We start from the raw sequence: 13301 nt of genomic DNA, 5'->3' as shown, positions 1-13301 counted from the left end.
TCGTGATCCGCCCACCTCGGCCTCCCAAAGTGCTGGGATTACAGGCGTGAGCCACCGTGCCCGGCCCTTCCCAGTATTCAATGTGGCATATGGGGCAGCACCACCTTTGGCAAATTTTAAACCAGAGAGTGCATGTTTTAGCAGGCCACTGAATTAAAATTTGTGGCTCCTGGATTTCAAAGGCGGTTAATGTAGTAATTTGCTGGGAGTTATCAAAGGCAGAGAAAATATTGCTCCATGGTAATATCCTAGCTATGGAAAATAATTAGCACTTTCAGGCAGCAAGGATTAGAAAAGCAAATTTTCTCTAAATTCTCTGCCAAATTCGGCTAAAATTTCGGGATACAGCACAGGAATTCCAAGGCAGACAACCGCACGAGGTTCTAAGGTTTCACATTCTCAAAATTCATCATTCTAGAATGTTCTAGGGTGATATCATTGACCTTTGTGGGCAACCCTTTTCTGCACAGTCAGACCAGTACTGGTAGTTGAGAGTTGTGGGTAAACTTGGCTCTCATAAAAAAGAAAGGCATTGTATTTCAAGTCTTTACAGTAGATGTTTTTGTGGGACTTATCAAAGGAGGGCAGGAACCTCTTTGAGTTGGTGAGCCATCAACAAATCTGAGTGCCATTTGTGTGTTTCACTGGCCATTCTGAACAAGCAGAAAGGAAACTGGGATGAAGTTAGGAAATTATGTTCCATCCTGGCTCTTTCACTAAAACCCAATTTATGGGTATATAAGATGCAATTTCCCCTATGTGAAAGACAATTCAAAAATTGCTCCATATCGTATGTGTCCATACCACAAATGGAAAGCCTAGTACTAAAGTTACAAAATAATGATGTCACCTCTAGTGGTGAAATAAGGAAACAAAATCTAACAGCAAAAATAAGAGTTTCCCATCATAATGGTAGTTTCCTTAACAAAAATAACCACAGGGCAACTGATCAGAAGGAAAGTATTACTCTAAAATTTTAGATTTAAATTTGTTACTACTATAATAATGCTGCATACCAAAACTGATTGGCATCTAAACATTTCTCTGTAGTGCTGAGATTTTCATATCTATTTTTTTTTCAGGGTAAGACTGACTTTTTTTTTGCTAATATTGCGCCCATGATATCTTATTGGATTCTAATATATATAAGGATATCATATTTACATCAACAAGATAATATTTTTCTTTTTATACTTTCAGATCATTGTCTCGATATAACAAAAGGTATTTAATATTTTAATTTTCAAAAATGTCTCTGTAAATAAGATGCATCTTACACAGACTGTACGTCTTACAGAATAGCAATTATATTCAATATGTTTATTTCTTTGTGTTACAATTTCCTTGTTTGCCTTATAGAGATGATTCAGGACCCTACTAAATCCACTAGGCTGTTGCAAATATCAAGATCATTTATGCAATAGTCATTTGAGAAAAATAAAGCATTATGCAAAATATTGCTATGCTGATACCAACTATATGAGCAACTAGGGATTAAGCCAGATCCCCGTGGGGAACAGAATATTCAACTTCCTCCTTGCAGTGAGGTGATAAAACCTGTATGGACCAGCTGGGTAACCCTAGGGGGAAAGAAATTGTTTAAAGAGACCTTTCTAAGGCTGGTAGGAAGCTGAATTTTCTTACCAATAGAAGCAGCTGAACTATTTGTTTTTTACACATTAAATTTGAAGTTAGTCTCTGATTTCCACCCATTGCCCAACAGTTTAAGAAAGAGAGATGACCACAGCTACTGATGATTAACAGATCAAATGTTTTTGTCTGTGGTAAACACAAACATTCCTGAATTTCCTCTCAGAAGCTATTGTTGCATAGAAATGTATTACGATTTAGTCCTCCACAAATTGAAACAATTTTTTAATTTAGAAATACTCCCAGATTGGCTGGGTGCAGTGGCTCACACTTGTAATCCCAGCACTTTGGGAGGCTGAGGCAGGCAGATCACTTGAGGTCCGGAGATCAAGACCAGCCTGGCCAACATGGTAAAACCGTGTCTCTACTAAAAATACAAAAATTAGCCGGGTGTGGTGGCGCACACTTGTAATCCCAGCTACTGGGGAGGCTGAGGCATGAGAATCACTTGAACCCAGGAGGTGGAAGCTGCAGTGAGCCGAGATCCTGCCACTGCACTCTAGCCTGGGCTACAGAGTGAGATTCCGTCTCAAAAAAAAAAAAGAAAGAAAGAAAGAAAGAAAAAGAAGAAATACCCCCAGATACATGCTTCATCCTTTAACACTGCCCAAGTATCTGAATGATTCTCAGGTGTATTTTAAATAAAATTCTGTATGCATAATCATCTCGTCTAATATTTTAGTCTCCCACATAAAAATCTCAGCAAAAAGGCCAGCTTTTACTGAGATTACCTGTTTTAGATGTGTGTTAGAGTGGAAAATGCAAAAGTAGAGAAAAAAGGTTGTAAGGAACTGCTTTAAAATGGAAACAATCTTTTCCACTGGTCAATAGGATTATGGCTCATCTAATCTTGATGTTGAGCCCTTGACCCATATGCTCTACAAGTGTGTCTCTCTGTTTCACAAGTGTGTATTACTTTTATAACACGGGTGTGGGGGAGTCAGTTGCATAGAAAGAGTTTCAGGAATGCTAGATCAATATAACACCTCAGGTGCCACTGAAATGGTCTCAGACATTTAGGAATTGGAAGGCTCACAAAAGCTATTTTCACAGCTAGCTCAACCTGCTTAAACAATGTTAAATGAGTAATAGTCTTTTTTTTTTTTTCTTTAGAGATAAATAGCATTTTAGAAAAAAAAATAAGGAAAAGCATATTCCCTTTTGGGGGCAACTGATTTGGCAAAATTTAACGAGGTTTTTAAAACTCAACAGTCATGGAGCACCATTAAATATTCACACAAAAAGACCCAGGCAGCTTAGAGATTAATATTTCCTTGGTCACAAGACGCCTAATTGACTTGCAACAAGACAAAATATTCAGTGCATCTGGTTGGGGCCAACATGGATGATGACGTGTTTCTCATAAGCCCTTTTCATTGTTTTCTCAATTTGCTTCAGAAAAACTTGCGGGATTCGTCCACATAAAGTGTGCACAGTCTCCAAAAACTTCAGCTGAAGGGGGTAATACATGGATTGAAAGAGATTGTCTTGAAAGGGAAACTGAAAGATGACAAAAAAAAAAAAGCTTATTTAGTAACGGAAATGCCATTTTAAATGCAGATCATTTTTACTAAGAAATGACATAGGAATTACGATAAGCCCACAGGCACAGGTTTGGACAAGTGAAAAGACCTTTGAGGATCTAACTTAAAATCCTGTCTCAGCTGTGCAACCCCAGGTGATCATTTAAACTCTCTGAACCTCAGTTTCTTTACCTCTTTAAAAAGAAAAAGGCTGGGCATGGTGGCTTACACCTGTAACCCCAGCACTTTGAGAGGCCGAGGTGGGAGGACCACTTGAGCCCAGGAGTTTGAGACCAGCCTGAGCAACATGGCAAGACCCCATCTCATTAAAAAAGAATAGTAATAAAATTAAAAAAAATTTTGTGTCCTTAAGGGTCTTACAATCTAAAAATGATGCATGTCTCTAAGGACAGGAAAGTCCATATATCATAGCATGTTTATGCTGAGTAGAAGGAAGGCTCAAGATACTCACTTGAAATCTACTACAACAAAACAATGAATTCTTCATCTTTTTTCACCTTAATGAGGAAACTTTAGGGTATGTCTATGGTAATCTCGTGAAGTTCAGGGTTTAACAATTACTAGTAAAATTTATTGGCAATAAACCAGATTTTAATAATTCAGGTACCAAATATTAGTGGTTGTTTACTTCCCTCTTAATATTGGGCTTTTGAGATCATCACTGCCATTTTTAAAAATTCTTTTGTTTTTTTCATGGAATACGTCTATGAGCAGTATAACCCAAAATAAATCTTTCAGACCACTTAGTTATGCACATGTATCAAAGTTTTATTACAATCTTGTTGAAAGGGAAAAGTCTGGTAAGTAGATCAAGTCAAAGATCCACTCTTGGTCAGGACATTTTGTATGGAAAGACTAGCGAGAAATGAAAGAAGAATGGTTAAAGATCAGTACACTCTTGCCTAACAGGAGAGGTGGGTGTCTGGTTTCCTAGAACAAATGTTAATCCTTTAAAATTAATCAGAAATACTGCTTACACAGGTTTATCAGAGATGCCAATTTCTTCTCGGAAGGAGATTATGCATTATGTAATGCAAGAAGGTTCTCTCCCAGACCAGGTTGATTTGGGATACTTTTTCTTTAATCATGAAATTTAAACCATTGATAAACCCCTTGAAGCCAGTCCTGAATCTGTCCTTTTCACCACTGTAGCTCCAGTAATGGGAACAGGATAGGTCAAAACCTTGGAATCACCCTCAATTCCTCTCTTTCCCCCCACAACCCTCATCCAATTCATCAGCAAGTCCTGTAAACTCTATCTCAACAACATAACCCAAATATGGCGACTTCTTCCCATTTTCCTGCCACCACGCAAGCCCATGCTGGCCCCATTGCTCACCCAGGTGGCTGCGATTAGTCTCACAAATAAATAGCCTTTGTGTTTTCACTCTTGCATCCCTTCCACCACGTTACCAAGGTGATATTTTTAAATCATAAATCAGAGCCTATCACTTTCCCGAAGGGGCTTTCCACTGCCATTAGAATGAGATTCCAACTCCTCCCTTGTTCTAAAGGTTCAAGGTGACCTGGAAACTCTCCCCTCTCAGTTCCTCCTCTCTCCTCTTATCTGGCCATTCCTGTCTTTCCAGCACACCAAATTCATTCCTGCCTCTGGGACTTTCCCCTGGTTATTCCTTCTGTTTCACGGGATTTTCCCCAGATTTCCCCTGGGCTGCCTCCATCTGATAAGTCTAGGACTTACAAGCAGCCTTCCTGGTGCCCCTCCCCCCAGCTGGTAGAACACTCCTCTCCAGCCCAGGACTTTGGACCCATCAGCCCACTCTTTTTACACCTTTTGAACTCCTTTCACTATCTCAGAGGATTTTTTTTTTCTTTCTTTTTTTTTTTTTTGAGATAGGGTCTTGCTGTGTCACCCAAGCTGGAGTACAGAGGGGCAATCATGGCTCACTGCAGCCTTGAACTCCTGGGCTCAAGTGATCCTCCATCTCAGCCTCACAATTAGCTGGGACCACAGGCACTTGCCATGACGCCCAGTTGTTACTATTTTTTTTCCTAAAGAGGCAAAGTCTTGCTCTGGCTGGAGTACAGTGGTGCCATCCTAGCTCACTGTAGCCTTGGCCTCCTAAGCTCAAGGGATCTTCCCACCCCAGCCCCAACCCCTCCCCGCCCAGTAGCTGGGACTACCGGCATGTGCCACCAGGTTAATTTTTTTTTTTTTTTTTTTTAATTTTTGTAGAGACTCATCTCACTATGTTGCCCAGGCTGAATTTTTCTTTCTTTTTCTCAATGAGTATTGTCTGGCTTCCCCCACCAGAATATATGCTTCTTTTTTTTTTTTTTTTTTTTCCGAGACAGAGTCTTGCTCTGTCACCCAGGCTGGAGTGCAGTGGTGCGATCTTGGCTCACTGCAACTTCCGCTTCCTGGGTTCAAGAAATTCTCCTGCCTCAGCCTCCTGAGTAGCTGGGATTACAGGTGCCTGCCACCACGCCCGGCTGATTTCTGTATTTTTAGTAGAGACGGGGTTTCACCATGTTGGCCAGGCTGGTCTCGAACTCATGATCTCAGGTGATCCACCTGCCTCGGTCTCCCAAAGTGCTGGGATTACAGGCGTGACCCACTGCGCCCAGCTCAGAATATATGCTTCTTAAAGACTAGGGCTTTGTTCATCTTATTACCTTCCAAATTCTTAGAAACTAGAATTGTTCCTGCATAAAATAGATGCTTCATAAGTGACTGTCAAGAGAATTACTGCAAAAATGTCTATATGATAGATGCCTTCTTGTGGGGAGGCTGCACTGCCCTTTCACACAAACACGTACCACACAGGTTAGGATGTCTATGAGCACCTGAAACAGAGAGAGAAACAGAGAGAAAGAGAGAGAATATTTTCAGAGACAGATGAAGGGAGAAAAAGAAAAAGATATATAGAGAGAAACTGTTTATAAGCAAGAAGAGAGAGAGAAATGTGAAAAAGCTAGAGAAAGTGTGAAATTGTTATCATCAAAACAACTTCCTTATATCTTTTTTTTTTTTTTTTTAGATGGAGTGTCACTCTGTCGCCCAGGCTGGAGTGCAGTGGCACGATCCTGGCTTGCTGTAACCTCTGCCTCCCGGTTTCAAGCCATTCTCCTACCTCAGCCTCCCAAGTAGCTGGGATTACAGGCATGCGCCACCACGCCCGGCTAATTTTCATGTTTTTAGTAGAGACAGGGTTTCGCCATTTTGGCCACGCTGGTCTCGAACTCCCAACCTCAAGTGATCCACCTGCCTCAGCCTCCCAAAGTGCTGGGATTACAGGTGTGAGCCACCGCACCTGGCCAAAACAACTTCTAATTATTGCACAAACTGTATGTCAGGCTCTGTACTAAAAGCGTAAAGACTATCATTTTGTTGAATTTTCATAACACTTGTTTGAGGTAGATAATCTTATTATCTACACTTGACTGATGAAAAAACTGAGGCCCAGCAAGGTAAGGGCACAGTTAATGGCAAATCACCAGAAAGTGGCAAAATTGGGATTTGAACCTGTCTGTCCAGGCCCAAAGCCAAGCTCTGACCCACTACACAATGGTTCACAGCATTGTAGAGAATGGGGAAATACATCTTTTATGATGGAGTCTCTTTATATTTACTCACATTTTAGGTCAGGGTTAGTCATTTTTCCGATTGAAATGCCTGAACGAAAACTATATTTTCAGGCCCAACTGAGGAAAATCATGGAGTGTACTAAGCAGAATCATTTATGAAACAAAGTTGTTCAGCCCTCTTTCTGATCCCCCAGAAAACAAACAAGATGAGTTGTAACTCAAGAACCACAACTGCTCAACTCCAAACTAGGGGTGACAGATCACAAAAGAAACCCAAGAGTGGCTCTGATAGACACACGGCTGCTGTGTACTTATTTAACTTCTGCTTGTACTCCTGAATGAGTTTGCCCCTGGAGTCAGTGTTTGAATATTTAAATGTGAGGATATCATTAAGCACAGAACAAATTTTCTGCGTAATTAAATCACCTGGCCTTTGAAAACCAAATAGCAGGAAATGCAGAAGGAAAAGCTTGGATGCATGCTAAACACTTTCCCTGTACAGAAGTCAACTCTAGGAATTTCTTTTTTCTTTTTTTGAGATGGAGTTTCACTCTTGTTGCCCAGGCTGGAGTGCAATGGCATGATCTTGGCTCACTGCAACCTCTGCTTCCCAGGTTCAAGTGATTCTCCTGCCTCAGCCACCCGAGTAGCTGGGATTACAGGCATGCGCCACAACGCCCAGCTAATTTTGTATTTTTAGTAGAGACGGGGGGGATTTCTCCATGTTGGTCAGGCTGGTCTCGAACTCCCGACCTCAGGTGATCCACCCACCTCGGCCTCCCAAAGTGCTGGGATTACAGACGTGAGCCACCATGCTCAGCCAACTCTGCGAATTTCAGAGTTAGAATTCTCCAGGACTCTCCCTAGCAAATGCATACTTTCTTTTTTTCATTTATTTTCTTTTTTTTAATTTGTTTTTTCAGAGACAGGGTCTTACTATGTTGCCCAGGCTGGTCTTGAACTCCTCGCCTCAGCCTCCAAAGTGCTGGGATTATAGGCGTGAGCTTCTGTACCGGGCCTATTTAATTAATTAATTAATTGGTTTTTTTGAGATGGAGTGTCGCTCTGTCACCCAGGCTGGAGTGTAGTAGTGCAATCAAGACTCACTGCAACCTCTGCCTCCCAGGTTCAAGCAATTCACCTGTCTCAGCCTCCCTAATAGCTGGGATTATAGGCGTGCACCACCATACCCGGCTAATTTTTGTATTTTTAGTAGAGATGGGGTTTTACCATGTTGGCCAGGCTGGTCTTGAATTCCTAACCTCAAGTGATCTGCCTGTCTCAGCCTCCCAATGTGCTAGGATTACAGGCATAAACCACCACACCAGGCCGATTTTATTTTTTTTTGAGATGGGGTCTCACTATGTTGGCTGCGCTGACCTCAAACTCCTGACCTCAAGCAATCCTCTCACTTCTTAGCCTCTTGAAGTGCTGGGATTACAGGCATGAGCCACTGTGCTGGGCCTTAAATGTTTTTTTTTTTTTTTTTTTTTTTTTGCAAATGCACATTTTCATACACAAAAAAATGTTACTATGTTACAGGATTTACCCCCTACCTCACTTCTACCAAAGCCTGTTCATGAAACTTAGAGAATTCGATCTTTAACAACAAAGCCTAATAAATTCTACATGTTTTATGTCAGGGGCTGGCAAACTTTTTCTGTAAAGGAGTAGATGGTAAATATTTTAGACTCTGTAGACCATATGTCCTTTGTCACAACTAATCATCCTGTTATTATAGTGCCAACATAACCATAGATAATACATAAATGGCCAGGCACGATGGCTCAGACCTGTAGTCCTAGCACTTTGTGAGGCTGGGATGGGAAGATCACTTGAAGCCAGGAGTTTGAAATCAGCCTGGGCAACAAAGCAAGATCCCATCTCCACCAAAAGAAAAATGACAATACATAAATGAATAGGTGTCACTGGTTCCCAATATGACTTTATTTACCAGTGCTGACATTTGAATTTCATATAGTTTTCTTCTGTCGTGAATTTTTTTTTTTTTTTTTGAGACAGGGTCTTGCTCTGTTGCCCAAGCTGGAGTGAAGTGGTGCAATCATAGCTCACTGCAGCCTTGAACTCCTGGGGTCAAGTGATCCTCCTGCCTCAGCCTCCCAAGTCACTCAGATTACAGGCATGAGGCTTGCCTTATTTTTTAAATTTTTTGTACAGATGGGGTCTTACTATGTTGTAGTTTTCTTGAGAAAGTTGCATAAAGGGCTCCAGACAGCCATGTTCATACACATACCTGCATTCCCACCCTATTTTCTCCTCTCTTTTCCCATCCCTAGCCCACGAGTCCATAAAGAGGCAAGAACCTTCTTTTTTTTTTGAGATGGAGTCTTGCTCTGTCACCCAGGCTGGAGTGCAGTGGCGCCATCTCAGCTCCCTGCAAGCTCCGCCTCCTGGGTTCATGCAATTCTCCTGCCTCAGCCTCCCGAGTAGCTGGGACTACAGGCGCTCGCCACCACACCCAGCACCAAAAAAAAATTTTTTTTTATATTTTTTAGTAGAGATGGGGTTTCACCATGTTAGGAAAGTCTCGATCTCCTGACCTCGTGATCCGCCAACCTTGCCCTCCCAAAGTGCAGGGATTACAGGCATGAGCCACTGCGCCAAGCCTAATTTTTGTATTTTTAGTAGAGACAGGGTTTCACCATATTGGCCAGGCTGGTCTCGAACTCCTGACCTCGTGATCCACCTGCCTTGGCTTCCCCAAGTGTTGGGATTACAGGCGTGAGCCACTGCATCCAGCCAAGAACCTTTTCTTCAGTGCCCCTTGGCAGTGAGAAGGTTCCTGCCATGTGTGCTGTATGCACTTGACTCTTATCTTGTACCCTTTGGTGGGGAAAAATGGAAGACTGGGGAGTCAGGGCCTCTTTCTGCTGCTTGCATGCACTTCTGCAGTTAAGCAAATAAAGGCTTGATTGTTACTTTTAGTTTGGCTCCTTGTTATAACTGAACACCTTGACCCCTGATTGAGTAACAGATTGGAGTTGGCAATCAGGCAACGTATTTAGCTAGAACTGAGTAATATCATTTTCTTTTTATTGTCTAATCTTGATCCTATATGTTACCTTACACTATGGCAAAAGGCACAGAAGCTGTCTTTGTGACATGAAATTTCCTCCTAAAGTAGGTGGCTCACACCTGTAATACCAACATTTTGGGAGGCTAAGGCGAGTGGATCACTTGAGGTCAGGAGTTTGAGACCAGCCTGGCCAACGTGGTGAAACCCCATCTCTACTAAAAATACAAAAATTTGCCAGGCATGGCGGCGCGTGTCTGTAGTCCCAGCTACTTGGGAGGCTGAGGCAGGAAAATCACTTGAACCCAGGAGGTGGAGGTTGCAGTAAGCCAAGATCCCACCACTGCACTCCAGCCTGGGTAACAGAGCAAGACTCCATCTCAAAAAACAAAAACAAAAAACAGAAATTTCCTCCTAAAGTAAATTTGGTTAAGTAAAAGATAATGAATGGTGTACGTGGAAATAAGTCAAGTAGATATGACATAGTACAAGGTGGCAAGAGGATATAGTGACAGAGCGTGACTGAGGTCGGGAATAACTGGTATAACTCTATGCTTTGGGAATATTTGGCCTTCAAAGGGACAGGTGACTAAAGCGCCAATATTGCTTCATGCTGATAAGCACATCTGCTAACAGCAGCAAGGGCACACTTACATCCCGTATTGCTTCATAGAGTGCTCTGAACGTTGGTTGCTTATCGTCATGGTAGACGCCTCGGTTTCCATGCAGAACAGACACACCTTCATGCTCAGCCTCTCTGCAGTTGCTTCCGTACATGCAGTGATCGGGACGGTAGTTCCACTGGCAGGGGAATACATAGAGACACTCTGGTGGTAAAAAGAGAAAGACATATATGTCCACGGTTAGTGCCAGCTCTCATGCACATGTCCCACGATTAAACTGTTTCCACTAACTGTACACAGCATGTAATTTCAAAGTACAGGAGTGTGATTTTTTACTCATAGATCAAATTTTGCTCCATTTGTCAAAATTCTGAGATCAAGAATTGAAGGGGCACACAGTGATGATGTAGGTTTCATCTAAAAAAAGAAGAGAGTATTGCATCTTAAATAAGAAAGCAAACACAGGCATGAGGCAGCCTGGGTCCAAATCTCAACTCTCTCACTTAAAACCACTGAAATCCATGTCTAGTCACTTAACTTCCTGTACTTCTGTTTTCTCATCTGTAAATGGGAATAATACAACCTCTATCTTATTTTGATGATTAAACTTTAAACATACATGTAAAATGCTTAGCAGGGTATCAAACATACAGTAGTGGTTCAATAATGTTAGCAGTTGCACTGGCTGGGTGTGGTGGCTCACACCTGTAATCCCAGAGTTTGGGAGGCCAAGGTGGAAGGATCACTTGAGGTCAGGAGTTTGAGACCAGCTTGGGTAACATAGCAAGACCCCTGTCTCCACACAAATTTTAAAAATTAGCAGCTGGGCCAGGCATGGTGGCTCACGCCTGTAATCCCAGCACTTTGGGAGGCCAAGGCAGGCAAATCACCTGAGGTCAGGAGTTTGAGATCAGTCTGGCCAACATGGCGAAACCTGTCTCTACTAAAAATACAAAAATTAGCCAGCCATGGCGGCACGCACCTGTAATCCCACCTACTTGGGAGGCTGAGGCGGGAGAATAGCCAGGAGGTGGCAGAGGTTGCAGTGATCCAAGATCGCACCACTACACTCCACCCTGAGCAACAAAATAAGACTGTCTCAAAACAAAAAAAAAACGAACAAACCAAAAAAATTACAAAAATAAATTAGCCAGGCATGGTGGCACACTTGAAGCTACTTGGCAGGATTCCTTGAGCCCAGGAGTTAGAGGTTACAGTGAGCTATGATCATGCCACTGCACTCTAGCCTGTGACGGAGTGAGATCCTGTATCCAAAAAAAAAAAAAGATACACACAAAAAAATGTCAAAAATAGTGTTAGCAGTTGTAATCAACTCTCTGGAAAGGTTTTATAAAATGGACAGAGCTAAAAAAGAGGAGTCAAGATTAAAGTAAAGATTCTGCTTCAGATTAAGAACAAACAAAAAACCAAAGGAAAAAAAAAAACCAGCAAAAACCCCCACCTTCAGCTGGGTACAGTGGCTCACACCTGTAATCCCAGCACTTTGGAAGGCTGAGGTTGGTGGATAACTTGAGGTCAGGAGTTCGAGACCAGCTTGACCAACATGATGAAACCCTGTCTCTTCTAAAAATACAAACGTTAGCCAGGCATGGAGGCAGGAGCCTGTAATCCCAGCTACTCAGGAGGCTGAGGCACGAGAATCTAGAACCCGGAAGGCAGAGGTTGCAGTGAGCTGAAATCACACCACTGCATTCCAGCCTGGGTGACGGAGTAAGACTCCATCTCAAAAACAAAAACCAACAACAACAAAAAAACCCCACCTACAACAGGAAAGAGAAAAACCCCAAAGCAAAAAGCAAAGAAAAAAAAGCCCTGTGCCAAGCTAACTATATGCACCATGGCCATATGTGCACATATGTACACAGGTGTGTTTGTATCTCTAAACCCTGGTTGGTTCTCAACCAGGGGCAATTTTGCCCCCTCCCTACTCCTCTACCCCAGGGCCATTTGGCAATATTTGGAGGGAAACACTGTTGACTGTTATACATGGGGGAGGCTGCTACTGGCATCTAGTGGGTGCTCTGAACATCCTATAATGAACAGGACAGTCCCCAACAATAGCAATAGTGCTGATGTTGAGAAACTCTGCCCTAATCCTATTGGATTCAGAAAATTTCCTCTTGGTGACCAGAATTATACAATTAGCAATAAATTCATGACCCCTAGCTTCCTGGCTTCTCAGCTTGATGCTTTTCAGGGTTGGGGGCAGAGGAGTATGGATCAAAGCTCTCTGCAAATGTGTGTTGCTGATCATGAGAAAGACCCTGTGAGAGAGCACAAGAGAGGATTACAGCAAATCAGTAACACCACCACCATTGGAAAAGCAACTTCAAGATGTGCTTGTTCATTGGGTTGATGGCATTCCTGTCTCACAGAAAAAAAATCATTGCTTAGTGATTACTTACAGAAAGCTTCAAGATGGAAGGCAAATAATGAAGTGATTGTCACAATCCCGTCTGGCAGGCTGTGTATGTTTTCATGGCTCAGTCTTTTATAGGACAGTGACATTTAGGCATCCTTTATCAAATTCCTAATTGCTCATAACACACTGTGACATTTCTCTTTTCTCAGGAGAACTCCATTCCACCATGACATTCCCGTACTTGCATTTACCTGAACATTTGCACATACATAGTCCCTAAGTGGGATGGAGTCGTGGCCATCCTCAAGTCACCCTATATAGATTTGAATCACAACTCCTCTATTAGCTGCCTGACCTTTCTGCAATTTAATGCAGAGACTGGATGTGAGGATTAAATAAAGGAAAATATCTAAAAGTGCTTTTGAACTGTGCCTGGCCACACCCAACTGCTTCCTTTTGTCACCCAATGGGTCATATCACTCATTAATGATGCTCACCCAAGCATTTACATTGTCTTG

The 13301-nt window shown here is 42.3% G+C and overlaps 1 protein-coding gene across 4 annotated transcripts in view; it reads right to left on the bottom strand.

Moving 5' to 3' along the window:
• Window positions 1–1287: 1287 nt before the first annotated feature.
• The window catches only part of GXYLT2 (glucoside xylosyltransferase 2), an 88472-nt gene continuing 76458 nt past the window's right edge, over window positions 1288–13301 (bottom strand). For 3 of the 4 annotated variants that reach the window (XM_516584.9, XM_054680798.2, XM_054680799.2), the window contains 2 exons: window positions 10432–10604; window positions 1288–3150 (listed from right to left, as the gene is read on the bottom strand). In XM_516584.9, the coding sequence (XP_516584.5) occupies window positions 2968–3150; window positions 10432–10604 (356 nt within the window). In that variant the 3' untranslated portion in view covers window positions 1288–2967. Of the gene's footprint in view, window positions 3151–5792; window positions 6003–10431; window positions 10605–13301 lie in introns of those variants that run through there. The other variant, XM_054680796.2, reaches the window with a different exon arrangement.

This window comes from Pan troglodytes, chromosome 2, assembly GCF_028858775.2.
Source record: "Pan troglodytes isolate AG18354 chromosome 2, NHGRI_mPanTro3-v2.0_pri, whole genome shotgun sequence".
Lineage (NCBI taxonomy): Eukaryota > Metazoa > Chordata > Mammalia > Primates > Hominidae > Pan > Pan troglodytes.
This window is presented reverse-complemented; position numbering and strand designations above follow the sequence as displayed.